This window comes from Falco peregrinus, chromosome 1 (assembly GCF_023634155.1).
Source record: "Falco peregrinus isolate bFalPer1 chromosome 1, bFalPer1.pri, whole genome shotgun sequence".
Classification (NCBI taxonomy): Eukaryota; Metazoa; Chordata; class Aves; order Falconiformes; family Falconidae; genus Falco; species Falco peregrinus.
Genome location: NC_073721.1, coordinates 5,772,619 through 5,796,998, shown reverse-complemented (window position 1 = coordinate 5,796,998; position 24,380 = coordinate 5,772,619). Strand labels below are relative to the sequence as shown.

The 24,380-nt window shown below is 40.1% G+C and overlaps 2 protein-coding genes across 10 annotated transcripts in view; both read right to left on the bottom strand.

Annotated features, from left to right (window-relative positions):
* ATE1 (arginyltransferase 1) overlaps positions 1–10,333 on the bottom strand; it is an 86,919-nt gene extending 76,586 nt beyond the window's left edge. For 3 of the 7 annotated variants that reach the window (XM_055798180.1, XM_055798189.1, XM_055798204.1), the window contains exons 1-6: positions 9,684–9,883; positions 8,626–8,689; positions 8,221–8,283; positions 7,410–7,513; positions 6,321–6,593; positions 348–577 (exon numbers count right to left, since the gene is read on the bottom strand). In XM_055798180.1, coding sequence (XP_055654155.1) covers positions 348–577; positions 6,321–6,593; positions 7,410–7,513; positions 8,221–8,283; positions 8,626–8,689; positions 9,684–9,786 — 837 coding nt within the window. In that variant the 5' untranslated portion in view covers positions 9,787–9,883. Of the gene's footprint in view, positions 1–347; positions 578–6,320; positions 6,594–7,409; positions 7,514–8,220; positions 8,284–8,625; positions 8,690–9,683; positions 9,885–10,076 lie in introns of those variants that run through there. The other 4 variants (XM_055798223.1, XM_055798213.1, XM_055798229.1 and 1 more) reach the window with 3 other exon arrangements.
* A 155-nt stretch (positions 10,334–10,488) lies between these two features.
* Positions 10,489–21,477, bottom strand: NSMCE4A (NSE4 homolog A, SMC5-SMC6 complex component). Of its 3 annotated transcripts, none has more exons than XM_055798245.1 (11): positions 20,823–21,477; positions 19,556–19,636; positions 18,836–18,966; positions 17,622–17,779; positions 15,681–15,780; positions 14,277–14,367; positions 13,719–13,813; positions 12,886–12,934; positions 12,091–12,182; positions 11,448–11,533; positions 10,489–10,937 (listed from the first exon to the last, which is right to left on the bottom strand). In XM_055798245.1, exons 1-10 carry the CDS (start codon positions 21,103–21,105, stop codon positions 11,453–11,455), a joined length of 1,161 nt encoding a protein of 386 aa, XP_055654220.1. In that variant the 5' UTR covers positions 21,106–21,477; the 3' UTR covers positions 10,489–10,937; positions 11,448–11,452. The 3 variants fall into 3 exon arrangements, with proteins under 3 accessions (XP_055654220.1, XP_055654228.1, XP_005243583.2); XM_055798253.1 differs by lacking the exon at positions 10,489–10,937 and adding an exon at positions 10,944–11,113; XM_005243526.3 differs by lacking the exon at positions 10,489–10,937 and having other exon boundaries at positions 11,416–11,533; positions 20,823–21,476.
* Positions 21,478–24,380: the final 2,903 nt, after the last annotated feature.

Genomic DNA, 24,380 nt, shown 5'->3' with positions numbered 1-24,380 from the left:
ACAGTTACTGCTTTTTTGTCAAGATTCATTAGCATAGATAGGTTAACTGTTTATATACTGCAGAACTAAATATTGAGTCTTTCTCATCATTCAACACTCAGTTAATTCAAAGTCTTTCATTTTCAAGTCAGACTGTATGAAATCAATTTGCAAGTTATTTTGGCAACTGTACTGAGCTCTGCTACGACTGACTGCAAGTGCCAGAGTACCCTCTTGTGGTTACACAGAGCTCAGCTGCACCATATATATTCCATAAAGTCACAGATACTAAACACCTAAGCATTTCAAAAACTCCTTAACCAGACTTTTCCTTAATTTGCTTCCAACAACAGTGAACAAGACATTACCTCTAACTTGTGTCGTGCATCATCAGGTAAAGAGACAAAAATGAAGTCTTCAATGGTTTTAGGCTGGTTTGTTTTAGATTTAGAGTTTTGCAAGAGGAAAACTTGATCTGCTTGAAGCTGAGAGCCTTCAATTGTGCACATCTGGTTCTGAAGGAGTTTCTGCAGTTTTCTTTCTTTCCTTATGTCCTTTGCTTTCCGACACGGTGGCTTGCTCAGATCAGCCCCTTTCCCTACAAGGGTACAGGCAAAGAATTAAACACCACATTTTGCACTACACATGGAATTATTACGTAATCACCAAAGAGAAATGGCTAAAGTCACCATTAATTGCAGACTGTGGTCTGAACATAACGTGGTCTTCCACATTTACAACTACCGACAATGCCCGATGCCAAGCTAAGTTGCAACGATTCTTCCTCTACAGCTGTTTAAGGCAGCACTATAATATGGAAACACCTTGACCATGATTCCACCCCAGAGCCAAGGATATATTTAAAAACTAAAATGAAAAGACTTCCTGCTAAAGTCTGTCCTTAAATCATTCTGCCACATCCCCCTCTCGGAAACAAAGAAAAGCTCCTGTTTAATGTATGGTATGATGGTGTACTACATTCAAACAGCTATAGGATCAGCTTCAAACACCGAAAGGAGAAAAAACACAACCACAAAACCTTGCAGCCAAATTCACAGAGAATTATTCTACCACATTAAAAACTCAGGTGGCTAAACAACAGACTCCTGCAGAAAATACACCAAAAAAAGCATTTATTTTTTGTCACCTGGAATCCTTACGCACTATACAGAGCTACTGCCAATGCCAGTGCCATTCATCAGTGCCAATGCTACTAACATCATGGAACAGAAACTTAAAAGGCCACATAAGCTTACATCTTTGCTTAATATCACATTCAGACTGGTTTTATGAATTAATTCACTTTTATCAATTTGCTGCTATCTTTAACAGATCAACAATTCATAACGCTCTATTTCTGAAGTGTTATTTACTTAAAAGAGAAGTCAAACCTAGAAAACAAGTATCTCAGCATAGAAAATAGTACATATAAATATTAGAATAGTACACAGAACTATAGCATAGTGTAAGAACTTAGTTTTAAAGCAACACAAATCCAAAGACATGCACAAATGAAAACTGAAGTGGTCCAAACTCTTCAAGTAAGCGGCTAGATAATTTTATACGTTGGACACTGACACGAGATAAAGTGTCAAGATATGGGAATGCCAGTACTAGACAAATTAATACAGATTTTTTTCAAACCAATAAGATAGCTAGTCCCCATGCTACCCTCTAAAGGCACTGAAAGGATGGTTACCAAACATAATCTACTTACAAGTAGCTATTTCCCTAGACAGCATGATTTTAATCGATACAGATTGTAAATCCATAAATTCAAATATGTAAAAATTACAAAAAGCAATAAACATTTTCTTAACACTTCCAGTTCTGCCAAAAATTTGTACATCATTGTTGGCTATTCCATGTAGCACACACAAGTCACTGAACACCTACCTTGCTCCAGCTGAGCAAGAGCTCTATGAACCTGTTCCACTGCTGGAAGAAATAATAAATTTTCAAGGAATAGCTGTCTCAGCTTAGCAGCTGCTGTTCCAAGTTCCATACAGAGTGAAAGCTGTACTCAAAATGGCATAAGCAGCCAGCTAACGTAATACAATGTGACTCTAATTCTGTATCTTTTTATTACTTTTTAGGGCAGTGGTAGATGAGTTGGAGGCCAAAAAAGAGCCATAATATCAAAAATTTCAAAAAGAGAGGAAGAGAGGAAAAAACTAATCCCATACAGGGAAATGCAGTCATATCTTGCACAGAAGCAAAACTGTAATAAATATTTATGACAAATTGCTGAATAAGTCTTTTATGCCATCAGCTTTCTCCTGAACTCCACATATTTGCAAAAGATGCAGCGGCAAGTTTTGAAAGACTTACCTTTTCAAATGGGAAAGTACCCTGAACAGTACTTTCATTTGAAGCATTGGAAAGAAGATACGTTTACAAATCTGTTAATATTTATAACACATCAAGTGGAATCCAAACAGGCTAAGCTGTAGTTATTCCCTTAAATAATTATAATAAATAAATTCCTTTACTCCCTTAAAGGCCTGGAAATTACATGGAAATTGTTTTTTCCAGGATTCCCATGAAACAGTTACATCTTTCTTTCCTCCTCCTCAGCAGTAACTTATTAGCCAGAACTGACATTTTCCTTGTTCTCTACCCGCATCAGACCTTCTCATGGACAATGGGAACAGTGGTATCCTTCTGCAAACTAGAAACGGTGAAAGCACTGGTATTTAGAAAGCTCACTGGTGTGTTTAGAGTCACTTCAACTGTCAAGAATCACAGCCCTCAGAGCCGCTGCCTGCATCTTTCTTTACCAACAGATATATCACAAATTTGCAAAATACTTTATGCTGGGATAAACTTTTAAGTATCAATAAGACTGTAAACCATTCTTTTTAATGTGCATACCACACAGAATTTACAGAGTTTATGAGGGCACTTCTGGGGCAAGTTAGTAGCAAGCTCTTCGTGGCTCACCCAGAGAAGTCCCAGGCTGGTTTCTCCACATAGACTCCAGGACAGCTGAAATTTGAGAGCATCTCAGGGACTTGACAAGGAGCCGATGCCACTTTGGCACTGTTAATACATCCTACGGTTGCACTAGCAAATTTTATGATCAAGTGTTCTTACCTCTCAGCTAAGGTTTTTTGAGTATTTGTTTCATCCATACATCTGAAATTATTCACCAGAAAGGAACAAATATTATGAGGAAATTACAGACACTATGTGACCTGTCTACAGGCAAACAAATCAGAGGAAGAGCTTATTTAAAATCCTCATGATACATTTGAAGAATGAGTACTTCATCCATACTGAGATCTGTTTCATGTCTCCTATCTTCTATAAGCTGTGTTACCAAGAAGAACTTCTTTAAAATGAACGTTCCTACAGACATAAGCAAACCTTCTTTTCTATCTGAAACTGTGCAGAAGCAGCCCATTATTTCTATAGGACAATGACCTTTTTTGTTTATAAAGGAATAAAAATGCAATTAAACAATCTTATTACGGAATAAGTCTAAGTTTTCCAAGATGAAAACTAAACATCTTTCTAGCTGGAAAATTTTAAACTAAATTTGACCTGTGACACCACTTACCCTAAAAAAAAAAATAAAAATTAAAGATCAGTAAGCTCTCTGATCCGTTTATTACTCACTTTTAAATTTCATTTAAAACCTCCAGAAAGACACACACTAATGAGTATTTCTCCTCTGTAAAACCTTTTTCCAAAACACAGCACAACATTTCAAGCTTTATTTATCTCTATTTTCAGTATTTAAAGGTTTACCCAATGTTATTTCTAACATAACTGAAGACCATACCTCACCTTTTTCAAAACAATGGCAGGTTACACTCATAAGCTTTACCCAAGACTGCCATCTGCTGTCAATGTCCACTTAATTTGCTTTCCAAATTGAGTTTACATAACCCAAAGGTTTTCATTAATTATTTGCAAAACAAGAGGGTTTTGAAAATTTGCACAACAAATAGAAGTCATATAAACTATACAAGGGCTATAAAAGCTTTGACTGCATTTTATAAAATCAAAATATAAAATACAGTCTAAAAAATTCTGGAGTAGTCTTCCAGGAACATGTAACAGTACTGCTTTCGTGCAGCACTACTGGTTTTCTCATCAAGCATTTCTGAAAACCCTCCTTTTTGATCAGATGCAAAATTGCTTGTTAAGCTGGTGAAAATCTGATCCAATTTGAATGAGTGCTCATTAAGAAAAAAAAAAAAAAACTATAGAAGGGGACAAATATCTTTGTAAATGACGTTCTCATAAATACCGGCACAACTTGTAATAGGTAAGTGAATTTAGGAATTAGTATGATGGATGTCCCAACACATGCAGAAGCTCTATAACATCCAGCCTCCGTTAGGATTTTAACTAACATCATACGCTATGCATTGGCCAATTGCAGCTCAGAAACTGCCCTTTATTTTTCTCAGCAGGCCATTGTAGAGGCTATGCTAAACTGAAAACACGATCTGTAAGACAAGGCTGCCTCACCTGCAACCTCTGGGCCATAAAGAGCCTGTCAGCAACCCTACCTTCTCTTCCAGTGCTGGCTGTTGGTGAAATTAATTGTTCTGCAATAATCCATCCACACCTTACCATCCTCCTTCCAGAAATCACACATGTCCCACAGGAACGTAGCCAGCTAAAAAGAGAAGCCATAGGAGAGGCAACTCGCAGCACTCTGAGCATATCCTGGCAGCAGTGGTTTCCAGTGCTACTTTTTTCCTCGGGGACCCTCCTCAAGGACTCCCCTGCACATGCAACAGGTATGACCACACCACACAGGGGATCACCCACCAGCTGCGACACAGTCTGCCCTGTCACAACAAGCTACACAAAAAGCTTAACACCATCGCAAGCAGATGTAGATTCCAGGTTCTCTTGCCACACAAAGGGGTACCACAACACCTATCACACACAAAAAATTACAGTCAGATGACTGACAATGAGATTACCTTTTTCTAGGGTAAAGATTTCATGATCAAATTCAGCCCAAAGGCAGCATTTCAGTATTGTAATTGTAAAGATTTCCAAAGCTTGACTGAGGGATAACTTCCATACTGAAAGAAGTGATCATACTATTAAAATCAGTATTATACTAAAAAATACGTTAAAAATGCCACCAATATTTCACGTACTTTTACACAAAAACTGTAGAAATGCTAAGCATTTACCTTCAGTCTTTAACGCAAGACCTGTAGCATTGTATAAATGCATAAGTAGTAAAGAAAGATTGCCTTACTTCTACATATTTGCTGCACTTCCTTGCAGAAATGTAACATTAAGTCCACAGAATAAAAAATAAAAAAAAAAAAAAAGGAGAAATTACTACATAATTTCATACCCTTCAGTGATAACTGTTCCTCTAATCTCAAGTTAGCCAAAATCTAAAACAAGGAAATCTCCCGAACAGATGAAAAAGCTCACCTAGAAAATGCCATTCTTCACAGAGGACCAGAAGAATCTGTACTTTTTTTTTTTTGTAAATCACCAGAAAGCTATACAGTTTCCTTTAAGCCTATGAAATACCAACATGACAACATACTGAACGTATTTCCAATGCCAGTTAGATCTGTGGCAAATAGTCTATGAAAGCACAAAAACCATAGTCTTAAACTAGCTATTCACAGGGGTGTATGCACAGGGTGTAAGCACTACAATTTGTATTCCAACAAGATGGCGTGCAGAAATGAAAAAATGTAAAGAACAATAATAGCTCAGGTGTTTTTCTTGGGTCTTAAACTCATCTCCCACTGCTGCACAGAGACAAGGTTAAGCCTTAACCTAACTCAGTCGCTAGCACTGCTGCAGCACCAGCCAGAGCTGTATCGAGCTCTGTCTTGCACAACCAGGGAGTTGATCCTTGATGATCCTTACAAGTCCCATTCAGCTTGAGAAATTCCGTGATTCTACAAGCCATACCTCAAGGTACTTAAAGCCTGAGTCACCACATCCTACAGAAGAAAGGGAAAGCTGGATATACCTCTTATTCTGCCCACAAATGTATCCCAAACTGGAAACTAGTGCCCATGTCTGATGAGATTCAACCACCTTGATCAATGTGACTGCAATCTAAATAGCTTACAGAAAACTACTTACTGAGAATACACATTTACAGCTGATAAAAAAAGAAAAGCAAGAATGAAGATCAATGCAACTTTCAGAAAAAACTAAGAAAAGAAGTAACATGCAGTATCTCTCAATTTATACACTATAATTCCACAAATTGGGAAGAGTACAAGGAACAAAAAGAAACAATTATTGTTTTACTAGACAAGACAAAAAGAAGGACTTCACCAACATGTGCAATCATGATAGTATATTCCAATTACCACGAGAAATTTGACTACCTGGCTTCGGTGGTGCAGGAACAATTTTAGCTGAACGTGATGGTTCTCCAAGGAGTGGTGTATCTTTATCTGCACTTATCTGAGGAAAACCTGATTCCACCTTCTGCACGTTCACCTCTTCTTTTGTTTCTCCTGCGTCCTCATCTTCATACTCTGCCCTCTCTGTGTGATCCACACTCAAGGGAGTCAGTTCAGACTGACTGACACGAGATTCACCTTTGTACGCAAAATCGCATGGGACCACATCCTCTATATGGGAATCCATAGGCTCTTCTGTAAATAATTACATGAGTGAATTTCTGTATATATAACACACAGCTCACACCTTGCACAATTAACATTTTACGGTAAATGAACTCATTTTCAATTTTACAACTGTTTTCCAACAGATAAAGTGACTGTGATAATCTGGAAACAGAAAGCTTCCTTTACAATTCTGAATTACTAGCACCAACTCATTCATGAGAACAGTTTTAACTTCTCCACTAAAACAGAGCAATTAATCTCATGCCATAACTACAAACAAACAACAACAACAGAGATACAAAAAACCTAGCGCGCGCACACACACACACACGAAGCAAATTATGATTCAGAACCAACGCAACAAGTTTCACCACAACTGAGAACAGCTACTTTTGGTGTTGGATAAACAGGGTGTAACTGTTCAATCACTTGGAAGAAAAACTCTCTTTTTCCTGCTTGCTCTTCCTTTTCTCTGCCACCCACTGTCCTGCTTAGTCCTCTCCAGATTATTGCTTTTATGACAGAGGTGAAAACAGCATCTAAACCTCTACAGCACCCAGCTAGAAAGTAAGCACGTACCTAGAAATGAAAAAGAAAATAAGCTGGTCTATGCAAAACGTAAGGAAATATATTCTTCAGAAGAGCAAGTCAGCTGCACAGTTTGGTCTCTGGGCTACACAGTGCTCTTGATGCAAAACAACAGTGTAAAGACACAACCTACGTGGACCTTTATAAAAGCGTCCATATAAACATATCGAAGTGTACCAGCCGTTCTATCAACCAAGTAGGTACGTCATCCTTTCAAATATCAACATTGGTTTTCAAACACTAAAAAATTCTTACCTTCACTCACTGCTTTCGAAACATCTCCCTTAGAAATAAATTTCAGCATTTTCTTCAGAACTTTCTTGTGAGATTTGGAAGTCTGAAAATGCAAAGCCTGGCACCTTAAAAAGAAAAAAATTATGACCACTTACTTTGTGAAAGATTTTTTCAGAAGCAAATGTTAAGGAACCGCTTGAAAAAGTTACACTGTATGTTTATTTTCTAATTATTTTTGCATTTCCCTATATTAAGTGGTCAAATATTTAATCAACATTTTTGAGTTAATAAAATCATTTTGTACCACACAATATCATTCTTTATTTAGTGTGTATATCAGGATAATCACTAAAATATGCTCAAGCACTGCATAAAAAAGCTTTCCTAGGAGGCAAATACACTAGAATTCTTCAGTTACCTATTTTATAGATACAGCACTGACACTAACTAATAATACCAGAAAAGCATATTTAGAATGATTCATGCCTATTCAACTGACGGCCTCTCTTATTTGGGCTATTAAAGCGGTGTTTGTGGGACACAAACACACAGGTTCACCTGCAACCAGTGAACAAGACAGCAATCACAGAACTCTTGCTTTGGATTGCAACCCAGAAGCAAAAGGCAAGGGTACACACTCAGCTTACAGGAAAACATCACAGAGCCACTGATGCGCCTATGCACAAACACAACAGCATATACTGAGTACTCAAAGTACCATTTCAAGTTGATAAACTTTCCAAGTATTATGTATTTAAAGCAGGAAACACAACTGGTTCAACATATTTGAAGTGGTCAAATCACTTACAGTCATGTATTTTGAGCTTCTTACCTTATCGTGTATTGAGGACAACATGTTTGATTCATGATAGGTTTGTAGACGTATTTTCCACTTCTAAAAACAAGAATAAATATGTATTGATTTTTTGTTGCTTATACTAAAAAATAAATGGAAGACAAACCTTTTTTGTTAAAATATCAAAATATTACATGATGAGTAACAAGTCTGAAGCAAGTTCTTCAGCTTTTTACTGCTACAGTAAAATACTCTCCTCCTAAAATAACGTATCTTCCTGTTCAACAGCATCACGTTACAAAAAGTGGCAGAGCAGTGGACAAATAGTTCCATTTCGATTAGTAATAGAAACTAGTTAACTGTTTCCACCGACTTAATTTTAAAACTGGACTCTAAATTGTATCTAAACAAGACAGCTTTGTATTTTCTTTTTAAATTTACCTTCGCCATCCTCTGTCTATGAGATCCTGGTAATCTTGAACTGTCATTGAATGTGCCCACATACCTGAAATAAATAATACAGTAACACACTTGACTGACCACAGTCGTGCTTGAAAATACAAGAAGTTCCACAGAAATATCACTGGAAATCTGAGCAGGTAATGGCAAATAGGTGTCCTTCAAGGATTTTTCCTTGGTATATTTGTAATTCTCATAAATTATCAAGTTCAACACCCACACTGAATATAAAAAGAAGCCACCATAACCAACATAAATCTTGGGATGCAACCAACTATATTGCTCTGGCTGTACAAATTAAAAGTTTATCTCCCCACCTGCTCTCTTTCCCAAAGATACACCAATCAAATAACGTACAGTTGCTCCTTAATTTTGTTAAAATCATTCGGAAACACTGGGTGACAAGCCCAAGGTGGCACAGACCATTCCCAGGGACACCTCAGAGAGCAACTGCCGGGGCAAACCCGGGCCCGCCACCTCCTCAGCGGGCAAGAGAACGCAGCCGGCTCCCCAGCAAAGGGGCTTAGGCCAGCCGTGTCTGGCCACAGCTTTAGGGCCGCGGGGCCGCGCCAGGCAGACACGCTCCGACCCAGGGATTAACCCGGGCGGCGCTGAGGCGGCGGGTCAGGCCGGGCAGCTGCACCTGAGGCGCCGCGCTGGGCTGAGCAAACGCCGAGGGGGAGAGCCCAGCCACAGCCCGCGCCAGCAGCAAGCACAGCGCTGCACCCTCCGCACAGCGCTCCCTCGTTTTTGACCGTTTGCCCTCAGAGCGGAGAAACACACCTAACAAAAGCAGACCGGGACGGGAGGGCTCCCGGCACCGCCGCCGCCTCGCCCCGCGGGGCTCGGCGCCCCGCAAGCCCCCAGCGCCGGGCACCTTCCAGAGGGAAGGGCGGCTGCCCGCTGCCGGCGGACGCTACGGCCCCACCGCCGCCTTCACCCGCCGCCCGCAGGCCGCCCCCAGCCCCGGGGGCACCGGGGCGGCACGGCCCGGCCCGCCGCCGGCTGCCCTCAGAGCCCGCCCTGCCCTCGGGCCGCACCGTGGGAGAGGTTGCCGGTCTCGTTCTTGCAGTAGCCGCAGCGGTAGCCATCCTCTCCGCCGAAGTATTCGACGATGCTGGGAGAGCCGCCGGCCGCCGCCATCTCCCCCCGCGACCCCCGCGCCCTGCCACACCGCCCGGCTCAGGACAGCACCCTGCCCGCTGCCCCGGCCGGCCCGGAAACAGCCGCCGCCGCCATCTTTGCTACGGGCAGGGCACGGTCAGCGCCCACAGGAAACGGCGGCCCCGCCATGTTTGCGGCGGGCAGCTGCGGCGGCTTCCCCGCGCGCCCCGGCGAGCTCCCCCATCTTTAGTGAGGGCGGCCGCGCTGCCCCGCTCCCGGGCGCGGCTGCCGCCGCAGGGGCGCGGCCCGCCTCGCCGCCTCCCGCTTACCGGCGGAGACCTTGCCGCGCTCCGAGGCGCAGTAACCGCAGCGGTAGCCCTCCTTCCAGCCCTTGTACTCCACCACGGCGGCAGGCATCGCGCCCGGCGGCCCCGCTCGCCGCCGCCTCCCTGCGCTGCAGCGCCCCGCCGGGACCGAGCAGGGGGGGAGGCCGCCGCCCCCCGCGGTGCCGCCTGTCCCCCGGCCGAGGCCGCCGCCCGCCTGCCGGATTTGCAGGAACGCACAGCCCGCAGTTCTGTTGCTGGTGACCGAAGATGGTCACAGTGTTGCCACAAACCCTCAGAGCCCGGGCACGTTTTGTCACCCCCCAGAAACATGCCCTAACGGCGGATACCTGCTACCTCAGCTGCTTGAATCAGAAATCCTACCCAGTGTTAAAAGGAAGGAAGAAATCCTAAAAAAACCTCCAGAGACAGTGGTCCTCCGAGGAGCAAAAGGAGGAGTTACCATCAGTAACCGCGACCAAATCGCCAAACTCAAGCCTTTTATTTCCAGAAAAGAACAGAAAGACAGCATCCATTTGTCCCGCAGCACCCAAGATCATCTAGGTAACAAGACTAAACATCTCTGCCGTGACAACCATTGAAATTCCACCTGCAGGCTGCTGTTGGGGAGAGACGGGATGAAAGAAGGGGGATAGCATTTCCTTTTCGTGAAAGCTTTGAAGTGTCAGTAAACTTCACATAAAGTAGTAAACTAAGCCATAATAAATAGAAAGTATATGGTAATAACCCTGTGATGGGTATAAACAACACAGCTCAAAATGTTCCCATAAAAATAAATTTAATTTTACAACATATACATATAAAAACTTCTCTGAATGAAACACTAACATATTTTCTTTAAGGCACCTAGGGGAAAGAAAACAAGAAAAGGCAATTAAGAAATTAAGATGTGGAACTTACCAAAGAAGTGTTACAATACAAGAACTGAATCCTGTTGTTGAAAGGCTTTTAGAGGGAACCAGGCTGTCTCCCCTTCCTGCTTCCCTACGCCCTTCTTCAGATTACTCCATTAACAACACTGGCTGTCAGTAGGTTAAATAGTACAAAAACTAAGCTATGACTCCACATAGCATCGCATTCCATGTTCAAGTATAAAGTTCCAAAAATTAACTGAAGCATATCACTTAACTGACCATCAAATGTAAAAATAAAGTGTTTTTTTTTCAGTTAATCGCTGCATACGTTTCATTCCATGGAGATCAAGAATTCAGAAACGCTTCAGACATTACACAATTACCTGCTTATAGTTTTTCTACATTTTTTTAAGTCACAGGTAGTTTCCCTGCAGTTCTTTCACATGCATAAAGAAGTCAGACACTGTATACTTATTTTGTTTGATTTATTAGAAGAACTTACTTGAATTAAGCTGTGTCCATATCATCTTCATTTTTAAGAGGAGAGCTAATCATGGGTTCTGTTATTTCATACGTTTCTACAATTTCCTGGTGAGAAATGACAGGAGTGAGTACGCAAGTTACAGGAGCTGAACTATTTCAATTTAACTGCAGTTACCACCAGGTAGTAGTCAAAGTCTCTCATACTAAAGCACTATTTCAAATTACCAAGTTTCTTCTGCACATTCTAAGCAAGGGACAAAGGAGGAGAGTTTCTTGTGCTAAAAACTACTTTTTGTGTAAGATTTTATCACAAACAGCGAGGAAACTGTATGGAGAACTTCCCCTCTAGAAGCAAGTATCATATATAAGGGCAGAAACAGAATCCATATTTATGCAGCGCTCATATAAAACAGTAAAGGCAAATCACTGCCCAACTTAAAAGCACTGAAACTGAACAGGCTTCAAGGATCAAAGATAAAATTGCTATCCCAATTCTCAGTTTTCTTGCAGTTAAAAGCACAGATTTGTGATTGTTCTGGAACCCATAAAATTAAATGTAGTGATGATATATACAGGAACACCTATCCTCATCGGAGTACATAACAACATAGCTCCCTGATGTGTTCTTACACTTAAGGGGAAAAAAAATTGAAGTATTATACCTTCCATTCTTGATGGTTCAGAGATATGACAACCTGGTTCCGTTTTCCAGCACCACCATCACCCTCCCTTCGCTCACTGTCTTTTGACGGCTCTGTTCAAAACACAGCATTTTCATAACCTTTACACCTGTAAAGTCACTTTCCTCCAGGAACACAAATGTTTCACAAAAGGCAAATAAATTGTATATGCTCCACTAAGTTAGTTTCTATCAATAGCCTGTACCATGTATTAAAGAAACTTCTTTAGTCTTCCTCCTAAAAATATATGAACTAACATTTCTCAGAGTCCCAGGAAGACCGAAGTATTTAATCTTTCATGGAATCTCACCAAAGTCTTAATTCCATTGACATTCTGCGGGAAGACCTCATATTATATACATATATATACACATCTCCTTTTCAACCGTTTTGAAGTTGCAGCACTCCCCAACTCAGACAAAGGAGACTTCTTACACACAAAAATATCTTTTCTCAGCAAAGCATAACAATGTTCATATTCTTATTAGCAAAAATATCCCATAAAAGGAAGGGTAATAACCTTTTATTTCTATCAATAGAATTAATTTTTATAGATCAGCATAATGGCCTTTTCCTATATTTTGATATTTAAAGAAAGTCCATCCTTTCAGTTCCTCTCATACACCTCTTCACACCTTCAAATACATTCACTGCATATCCCCAAATCTCTACTCTTGCAGCTAAAAACATACCTTGAACTTTGTGAACACTTAAGATGTAGCTACTTTCCAATGTTGTAACAAAAAACAATCACAGTCTTTTAAAATTAGATCTTACCTATTATTGGTAATTTATCGTCATCCAACTTTAATCTTGCAAAACCATCCTAAAAGACAATAGGATTTAAAGTTTCAGAAATTAGAGCCATCTAATTAGGACAGTGCACTGAGATTTCCTATTTTTAACATAATATATTAGATAATCATAAACAGGTACATATATTGATAAAGAATCTTAATTGGCATACCAAATCAGAAAAATTATTTATATATTGCACTTATTCATAAAGCATGCAGCTGATACAGGACAGTTGGCAACTGCTGGATTATAAAAAAATTGTTTTATTAAAAAATCATTATTATTCATTAAGTATACTTGAGTTAACCCTTCATAATCACATCACTCTTCGCTACAAACCTAAGTTTAGTCAAAATATATCAGTAAGTTTTTCTGTTTTCCCAAATTCATTTTACTTATCAGACCAACTATGTATAGCTGGATATGCAAATCTACAGACTCAACAAGAACATAAAACACTGCACTGACACACTTTCCTACAACCTCAGTAACTCTTCAGTACTCTGTGAGCACTCTTCTACACTAAAATGTAAGCTAGAATCCCTTTTCAAAAAGTGTATTAACAACAAAAGTTTCACTATTGTTTTGTTGGTAAATTGATTGTAGTAGAAAAATCTTATTTAAAAAGATTAGTCTGTCAACTCTTTTCTATTCAATTACCAAATTATCATACACTGTGTGTTGAAAACAAATTAGGATTCCTAACATTTGAATCCTAATCTGTCAATATTAAAGCCATAAAAACAACGAATCCATATTTCTAGATAATTCCAGTATCTAAAATAAGATTTCAAGAACATGTCATGCCTTACCCTTATAATGAAGGACACATGAAAGATGTTTTCCACAGTGCGTGGAAATGATTTTGGATCAATCACAAGATCAAAGAAGGAAATGGGCGTATCAGCTAGAGAAGCAGAAATGGGTTTGTTAAAAAAAAAAAAAAACACAGGTGGTATTCACAGTGCCAGTTACGTAAACAAACACTTAACTCCTTTTAAAAGCTAACAATGTTTATGTCAACTAAGTTACATTGTTGAATTCCTAGTTGCCTACACAAACAAAATGTCTAGAGCATATTTCCTTCCACCTTTTGCCACACACATATACATACATTACGACTATTTATTGCCTTCTAAAAAATGGCATGCTGTAGTAAGAGGGAGAGTAGGATTTAAATTTATTTTGCAATCAAACAGCAACTGACCAGTGTTCATTAAAAAATACAGTCAGCGTATATCCCTTAACGTAAGGATTTTTACTTGCAAACTCCACCTAATTTTGTAGTTTAACCACTCTTAACTGTAGAATATTAACAGTATTTATCTTCTCAAATTAATGCTTTAAAAGCTTAGTTGAATCATACTTACGATCATTTTTAAAATGAGTTTGCAATAATCCCAAGATCCTCTCTACTTCTTTTTCTGTAGCTTCCTGATGAGACTCCTCCATTTTTTTTAACTGGAAAAAAGAAACAGTTTCACCTCAACTAACCACTGTTTTAAGACATAACACAAAAGATAATTTTGTCCTCTATGCCACACATGCATAGTTACAGACACACTTATGTAAGCATTAGACAACTTCCAAAGTGCTTTAGGAATGAATTCCCACCTTACAATATGAAACTGAAAGGCCACAGTTTGCGTGGTTTGGGCCTATTTACAGGTCTATGCTTACCTTCCAATAGTTCTGTGGAACTGGGTTACCCCTAGTGGTACAGTCTATGAGTTTACTGAAGAAGTTAACTTACAAGCATAGAAGGGCGGGTTATTAAGATCTTTAACTTTTTTCCAGAAAAGACACCTAAGTTGACACGTAAGAAACATCATGGCATGAAGTTTGACATGGTCAAAGGACACAACTATTGCCATTTTACAGATTTGTTCATTGCCTGCAAAGCAGGGTACTCCAATCATCCTTCAAGTACTATAATCAGTTCAGTTTTCAAGTACAATCTTCAGGAATCCGTTTGCTATTCCTGTTAGCTAACACTTCCCCTTTGACCACCTTACAATAAAGCAAACTACAGGAACTTTCACACGTAATGATGTATCTAACACAGATTAACACGTGTGCTGGTGTTGACCTAAGCAAACCACAAAGAGCAGTCACTTCTGGAAACAACTCTGGCAAACCCTCCAGCTCCTCTTCCCCCCAGTACAAATTTTATCAGAATAATTTCTATCACTATTTGGATTATTATGAAGTAGGATGTATTTAAAAAGGCATACTCAACATTTTGCCTTATGTCCTGGCATTATCTGCCAGAGGTTCCCCGTAACAATGTGGCTTATTCGTTCAAAGTTTCAAATGTAAGCTTCCCTGTAAGTGTTCTCGGGCTTTTGCCTTTCTGCCAGAGTAAGACAGAGAACATAAGGAAACGGAAACAGGGAAGAGCTCATTAGTTTGATGCTGTTAACCACATTTCTGTGCAAATGCCACACACTGTTAAACACTCTTCAAATAAAGGTTGAAAACATGCTAATGTAGAGAAGTGGGGGTTTTAGTTTCCTTTCAAAACAATGACATCAGAACAAATGAGCTAATTTGAACTTGGAAAAAACCCATCAGTCTGTAAATCCTATCTCCTTCCACTCGGTGAGAAACTGCACTCCATATAAATCAAGAAGCCTGATAATGAAGTCTGAATCCTTTAGTACTACACAGTTCGTAACTACAAAACCCAAAACAACACAAACAGAAAAAGTCAGAAGTCAATTGCAGTAATTACACCGTAACAAATAATTAATCAAGATACCACTTCTACAAACCTGAGCAGGCATTGCCCGTTTCTCTTCTCCTCCAGTAGTCTTTTTCTGCCTCTCAATCCGTTGCCTTGGTACAGGAGGATCAGACTTGAAAGATCCCAACCTAATCAAAATAAAGAGAACACATATGTGGAAATACATTTTACATTATATGCTAAGAAATCTATATACTGAGCAGTTGATCGCCTGATAAAGTATAAAGAAATGACTGATAGCTAAAAATAAAGCCTCATCACATTTAGAGACTTCTGTAAACAACCATCCCCAAAAGTTGCTCCCAATATAAGTTGGCAGCCTCATACCAGAATTATCAACAGATGTATAAAATTTGATGCAATTAATCCAAGTGATTTTATTTCTTTCAAACCGAAAACTTTAAATCTACTTCTCTTTAGTGAAGAAGTGAAACAAAGAATATGGTTCATATCCTCCAATATCTCTCTTTGAATTTATTACGAATTTTTCTGTCTGAAAACTCTCTCTGTACAATATTTACCTCTTTTTCATCTATTGTTTAGTTTCTATAAGCTCAGGTTTGCAGTAAGCTCTTTTAAAAAATAATCCACAAATTTTTAAAACACAGCCTATCAATTCAGTACACTAAAAAGAGATCCAACATTTCTCACTAAACAATGTGAATGTAATATACGTGCTAGATTTAGGCACTTTCTTGAAGTGCTCACCTCTCTTCATTGACTATACAAGGAACCCAGGCTCCTAACTTGCCTTGCCTTGGATCTCCACCAAGTTAGATGCCTAAAGGAGAGAGGGTGAATTGAGATTCAATCCAAGTTAGTTCAGCAGGTACCCAAAAATTCTGCAGCACATTTTTCCCTACCTTGGATGAGTTGCAACTGCTCAATTTCAGAAGTCATGGCCTTATCTTGGGGAAAAAACAAAACTCAGGCCTCAGATAATCATAGGTGGAGTCAAAAATAAGTAGGTCTTTTCCTAAACTGAGAACTACACTTTATTATTTAAAATTAATGCTTTGCAAATATTCACATATCCTCCATCAAAAGAAGCTCATCATTACTTAAGATGTCAAAATGCAACTAATGCGAAGTCTTTCTTGCAGCCAGTTTTATCTTAAGATCATAAAAGTAATCAGAAAATATACTTATTGTTTAGAGCTTACAGCTTGAAAGTGCAAACAGAAGTTTGAAATATCTCAGTTAGCTATCCAGCATTAAATATCTGCTATCCAACATGATATCATCATCAAAAATGATGAAATTACTATAGTCAGGAGCTTTCTTAAAATTACAGTGATATGCATTTAGGGGTGGAACCAGTTTAAAAGCATAGACAACTGAATAATATTCTATCAGCTCTACTGTTGATAATTAAATTGAAGTAGATCCTGCTATTGTAGGCTGACTTTGAGAGATTTAAATTGGAGTGTTGTCTATAAGCCAGGTGACCAAGGGTCATTTGATAGCAAATAAAAAGGCTCCTACTAAGTGGGTTGCCTAGGCATAAGGAGAGATGATGCTGATTCTGCATAAGGCCACTTGCCAGAAATCAGGCAATTTCTTCTGAAGGCAGAGTCAGAAAACAACACTGTAAAAGGCAACCCATTAACACAGACATACAAGAATTGTTGGGTCTTTTCATGATAATAGAGTCATCATGTAAAAGACATAGACCCTGATGGACTGACCTTCCATAACTGTCTGGAAAAGAGAAAAAAATCTCTATCCATAATTCTGGCTGCAGATTGTAGCCAAGCCAATTCAAAATCAAAGAGAGAAATATTATAAAATATTTTGGAGACAAGTAGTTCACTGTACCATAATAATAAACACCACACAAAAGTTCTTGTTGACATGACAATCTGCGACCTAAGATTAAACTCTACTGAAGCCCAGGGCATTAAAAATAAGAATCCATTAAGACCACTAGCTTTTGCTGCAGTAAATACAATTTCTTAAATAAACTTACATATAGTGAAAAGAAGGTGCTCTTCTAAAGTACTGTTCTGCTTCTGCTCCCAGTTTATGCCAGGCATTACAAGCTAAATAGCCACCTGAAATGTCCTCACAATCAGAATCACCATCATTCTCTTCTTTTTCTATGCGGTTTATACCCATGAAGGTTAGCTACAAAAGGAAAAAGCTGCAATGAAAATTCACTTAAAAGAAATACTAGTAGCTACATTAATGATGAAATACAGTATTATGGTGTTTATCCTGCAAGATTAATATTTAATATCACTGCATAAGAACCTTGACTTTCCTGAAGATACTGTGCAAACAGAAGAACACTCACATACAGACTTGCTGTGTTCAGCAAACAATGAAATAAAGAGCTATAGGTAAATAAAACTGCCTGCATTCCAAGAGAATTTCAAGGATGTATGAAGTAGCAAAGCATTACTTAAATTGCACTATAAAACTAAGATGTCTCACAGTTTCTGAACACCACACGCACACACACTTTTCCAGGAAACCCAGCTCCTCAAATACCAAAACACAACTTATTTGGCCCAACTCCAAATCCACCAATCCTGACTTCCCCTGGAAAAACTTCAATAAGGCAACTGAACTGGATGTTGTTTTTATATTGCAGAGCTCTAGACTTGACCAAAGACTCCTTACTAATCTGCTGTAACATCAGAGAAAATTTTTGGCAGGGAGTCTGCTTCAAAGCTGTTCTGAACTGACTCTTCCACCCAGTCACAATAGAGACACAAAACTTGTCAAGTCTGAAGACACACAAGTGATCCAAGCTCCCATTGCATGTCAGTGACACCATGCCTTAAGAATCCAAAAACATATAAAACTGCAGACAGGATAAAGAAACTACTTAGCTTTTGGGAAACTACAAAACAGCGAGTATAAAAAAAGTGCACAAGACTACCTTAAGAGCATGAACCAACTGAACAGTGATAAAAGCATCAGCAACACAACACAATGGGCAAGATGTCTGCATTTTAAGTTAGATTTTCCCCTACGCATACTGAAAATGCTTAATACATAGTTTAAAACTATTAACAACATTAACCAGAAAGTTAATCACAGAAATCAATAGGAAAATTTTAAAATTCCTTCAGAACTGTTATGTGTTGGCTGATAATATTTTTTTTTCTCTGATTCTGTAACAAATAGGGCAAACCTCCAGCAAAATTGTTGATAAATTCAGAGCCTGGAACTTACCAAGTCTTCCGCAAATGCTAGTGAATCAAATGCCGTCATCCCAAAGTGCAACTCACTGGCCTTCTCCTTTCCTAGATTTGATGCTAAGACAAGAAATTGGGCATCCAGCGCAGCCTCTCGTGCACAGGAAACTGTTACAGAAAAGATTTTATGTATTTAAAATTTACTCTATTTATTAATTATGTATTAAAAATTTAGCATACAGACTATCCTTGGTATAAAGCTTCGTAGCTCATATTATTGCAATGACCCCTAAGACACTCTTACATAATCCTTACAATATTTTCATTAAAAAAAAAAATGGAGCAAAAAGGAGAGGATGACACTTGCAAAGGCAAGCATGGAAAAGTAACATGTTATCTTAACCAATAAAATGTGTATTTCATTGATATATTTTCCACCGCTCCAAGAGAAATCAACCTCTCTACACTGATATCTTTTATATGTAGTACTTACATATATTGTTCTAGTCAGGATAAAGCAAGGAGTATTTCTAAGTGCAAACAAACACTAATGATACTTCATGTCTCATATCAACTTATTCAAACAATTCCTCTTCAACTAAACATATCTATTTCAAGTTATACTTTAATAATTCTGACAAAGTACTTGGAACAACTTTATTCTCTTGTCCTTTTTTTGTTTATAAGGCATTATCGCCTCACTCTTGGCCAGCTTTCAAGCAAAGACCTCTAATGAGGACCACAGAATTTGTTTTACCTGCACTAAACAGTTTATTGGCTTCTTCCAAAGCTTCTGTCAGTCTGTTGCTTTTTGAACTCAGCATATCCTCACGATTTTCTGGGAAGGGACACAAATGCAATGCTGAATTACTTAAATACAGAAGCATCGAGAAATACATACTTACACCTTAATCAAAACTGGCTGGTTCATAGCCCATCGCACACACAAAAATACCCAATATAGTTATAGTACATTAATTGCAAGATTATGTAGGCTCTATTTTTATTAATGCTTATGCATGAACTCAGTTTAAACTCATCATTTTCCATTTACTTCAATGGAATAAGATTTATATGCTCAAACTTATGCTAGCATATCCCAGATTCCTCTTGGTTCCAGTAAAGCATCTCTATCTGTGTCAGAGCAGCTACCAGATACCATGGTTTTCTGCATGTTATTCATCTTACAAGTTATTAAAGACTTCCATGAAAGAAACAAATGAGCCCCCACCAAGCATGCATGTTTGCTTTCCAAAGATCACCATGTCAGTTACATGCAACAGCGTACATAACAAGGCTTTCAGATGTTCAGTTCAGCACCACTTGTAAGGTCATATACCATACTCTATGCACTAACACACCACTGTAGTTCTGCATAAACACAGTCTGCATCACCCATAAACTGCATTGTATTCTCTCGTAAAGAAAACCCTACAAATTTAGCAAACATGCAGAAAACAACATGCTGCTGAACTTGGCAGTGCTTACTCAACTAACCATTGTTACGCTTTCATAAGAAAGGCAGCACACTCCAAACATACAAAGGAAAAGTACTGACACACCCATCTAGAGAAGTGCTAAAAATCCATTAGCACTTGCTGTAAAGCCTAAGAATAACTTTCTGGTCCGGGCAGATACTGGTACCTGCAGTTTGAAATGAAAGCTCAAACACCATGCAGCAAAATTTAAAGGCTTTCAGTGTATCTCCAAGGCTGACACTGCTCCGCTGCATCAATGCGATTATATATGCTACATATGGGTAAATCCCTCATAGCCTTGCTGCCCCTGGGCATGCAAATACTTCCCGGAAAACAAATTGCGACCTAACTACTGGCCCAAAAATTCAACACAGTCCAAGGAACTTGGAGTTCCCACGAAAGCTTTAGGAGTTCCTCACCCAACACGGCCAGGTTACCAGCCTAGCACCTAAACGACCGCCACAGCACCCACTCTTGGCCCCCAGACAAAGCCGGCCCCCACAGCATGCTGCATCGCCCCTGAAGGGAGCTGCACCCCGGGCTTACGCTGCACGCTGTAGATGAGCTCCCGGTACTGGTTCCGGATCATCCTCCTCCTGCGTTCATCGCCGGCGCCCTCGGCGCTGCCCGGCTGCCCGGGCTCGTCTTCCGCCACCTCGGGTTCCCTGCCCTCCTCCCCGGAGGCCTGCGGGCGGTGCCGGCCCGACAGCCGCTGCTGTTTGCGCTGGGGCACGGCACCGTTGCGCGAAGTGGACGGCAACGAGAGGCGGTCGCAGCCCGCGCCCGAGCTCCGCGAGGAGAGATCACCGCTTCCACCCGCCTCCGACATCGCTGGTCGGCGCCCTGGGCCCTCACGAGCCACCGCGGAAGAGGCGCGGCAGGCCGGCGCCCCGGGAGGCCGCCGCCCCGGCAGCCCAGCCCCGCAGGAGGCACCGAGGGCGCCAAGACGCCGGCTACCGGTTGCGACGGCGGCTCGAGAGGGCCAAACCCACGGGGCGGGCCCGGGGCCGGCACGGCACGGCACGGCCCGCTCCCCTCCCCTCCGCAGCAGGCGCTGCTGCTGCTGCGGCCGCCCCGTGGAGGTCGCTGCCGGGACGTGAGACCAGCAGAGCCCGCGGTGCCTGACAGGGCGGCAGTTCCCTGCCCAGGCGGCCAGGGCCACTTCCTCAGGGCGGGCCGGCTGCCGCTCTCTGAGGCAAAAGGGCGGGAACGCAGCAGTGGGCGGGCCGGCCGCCGCCCTCTGAGGTAAAAGGGCGGGAACGCAGCAGTGGGCGGGCCGGCCGCCGCCCTCTGAGGTAAAAGGGCGGGAACGCAGCAGTGGGCGAGCCGGCCGCCGCTCTCTGAGGCAAAAGGGCGGGAACGCAGCAGTGGGCGGGCCGCGTCGAGGCCCTGCTCTCAGCCCACTATCTGGTCCTTGGCTCGTCCGAAAACAAATTGCGCCTGCGTAAATCGTTTCGAATAAAGGTTTATTCACGCATGTTCGAGACTTGGCTTTTCACCTCTTGGATGAAGCAGGTTTTCTGCTTTTAAAAAGCTGAGCAGGAAAGTCCTACCACTTTCATCTTTATTAAGGAATGGAAATATAAAGATGCACCTGATGGTAGCAAGTCTCTTGTCTACTTTTAAGTTCCTTTAAGGAGCAGAAGAGGTTGAAAATTAGAGACGAAGGGAGGGTAGACTTGACTGAGCATCTCTGGTACGTGTATTTCCATACAAATGTATAGACTAATCACTAAACAGGGATTTGTGTTCTTGCAAATAAAAGTAACAAATGTATACTTTGAAGTGGAATAGACTGCTACCTTAGTTAATCATCACCAGTGGCATTGTTTATACAAAAGGCAACAAAGTTAAAGCAATGTTAAATGTAACAATATGTATTTTTTAATTTACCAGGAAGGAATGTACTTTCAGTATTTTAAAGTTATCCACAACCAAGCATTGTAAGTCTGGAAAATCGGCAATATTCAAATTGTCATTTACTTATGAGCATTTTATTACAGACTTAAAAAAAATGCTTTAATACATAGTTTCATCTCTCTTTCTATTCCTTTCCCAGTGCCAGTATCATTAGAGCTGAGTGGATCTAGCTTCTAATTTGGTGCAGTGGGCCATGTAACAGCCCTCATTGCCCTTATTTTTTACATATTTCATCATAAATAGTAGAAGTCTTGTATAAAAATCAGTAGTTTAGGTGTGCTGAGTGCTTATTTCTGACAACCTGGTGATTCTACTCCATACCCCTGAAGTCCTAAAAACATAATCTGCATAGTGTATGTCAGTCAACTTCAGATTTTCTTATATCATTTAGTTGAGCATTAATCCAGAGGTGTGTTGGGTTCTCCTAAGAATTTAACGTATTTGTGAAACTTGAGGCAAAATCTAAATGCACAACTTACCATAGATTGGTACAATTAATATGAAACTTTTTACATGTTTGCAAAAGCTCTGATCCATGCAAAGATACTGTCTGTCAAAATGAATTCCTTGTGTGAATCCATTGACTCCAACAAAGCTATCCTAAAAGGTGATTTTATTCAAATACATTCTTTCAAAGGCAACAGATGCCCCTTAATATAATTCAAAATTATGAGTATAAGGGGTTTATTATAATACATGATCAGAGTAATAATATAGTACATTAAAAGTTTATTTCTAGGAAATTTCCTAGTGACTTTTTAAAAATTGTACATTTTAATTGCAAGGAATCTAGGAATTTACTTGCAGCTTGCTTTGCTTAATTTTCAAGTTCAAATTAATCCTGAAAAATACAAATACATAGGATTTAATACTTTATTGTGTGTTAATACTATTGTGTTGCTTTAATTATTGTGGTGTTTTATTAGAGAGTATTTTTAGCAGGCATTTTAAAACATCTTCATAGATCAGACTGATTCAGTATACAGTCACAGATCTACCTTGTCTTCCCCACGCCAGTACTTCTGCTGGACTACAGACTGCAAGCATGCATAAGCTATCTTCCAAAATATATGTTTAAAATATTTATTTTTTCAGTAAAAAATTATTAAATTATAGTTTGGACTCTTGAACAGTTTTCTATTATTATACTTTGTGTGACTAGTAGAGTGCTGTCAAGTTTGCATTGCAAATTCTTTATGAGTAATATGCTTTTGGACCCTGACACAGAAAGTCTCAAAAGAGGATCCAAACAAGACTGGGGCCCATTGTACAATGCAGTACAGAAACACATAGTAATAAACATTGCCTGTTCCAAAGACTTTGTAGTACAGTGCAAAATGCAAAATGCAGAGCTGGGTGGGAGGCAAAGTGGTAAAAGGTTCAAGATGAGGTGAAAGGTTCAATACTTTGCTGAAGAAATGCTCTTGTGTCCAGTCTCGTACAAACACTAATCTTACGTTTCTGAAGATGATGCTTGCTTTCTTGAAGTCTGTGTTTGACCTTTCTTGGTGCTTAGACAAGTAGGGCCCTTTACCCATTAGGTCATTAGGTACAAGAGCAAAATATCCCACAGACTGCTCTTTGTCTCAACTATACAATATAGTAGCAAACAGTGTTCTTAAAGAGGTAAACCACATTAGCCAAAAATTAAATACTGAAAAGCACAACAAATACCATGCAGAGTATAAATTCACTTTCAACAAGAATGCTGTGCACTATAAAAGGATTTCAACAATTACTGTCACATTCCTATGGTACCTTGTATTTATGTCTGAAATAAGACCACTCCTCATAGATTAGTGGAGTTTAATCTGAACTCAGTTTTCAGTTCATCATAAAGAACTCTTTCACTGAAGTTACACATGTCACTTGGAAGTGGTAGGAATGAGAGGAAAAGCCTACTGCTGCTCTTCATGTGGGCCAGCCTGTCACAGCACACACCACGCAGCTATGTGTGAGACAAAAGGTGGATGCTATCAGGACTCTTAATTGGTATTCCATCTTCTTGTTGCAGAGAACAGACTGGCACTTTCCCACAGCATAACCAAGTATGTCATCTTGGGTCATCTGGAGAAACTGAATCTGGAATCACAGAGTGTGAAGAAAGGTATAACTGCATCTTTTTGCAGGAGGACAGAATGTGAGATATGGAAGTGTCAGCCAGCACAACTCCCAGTGTGCTGC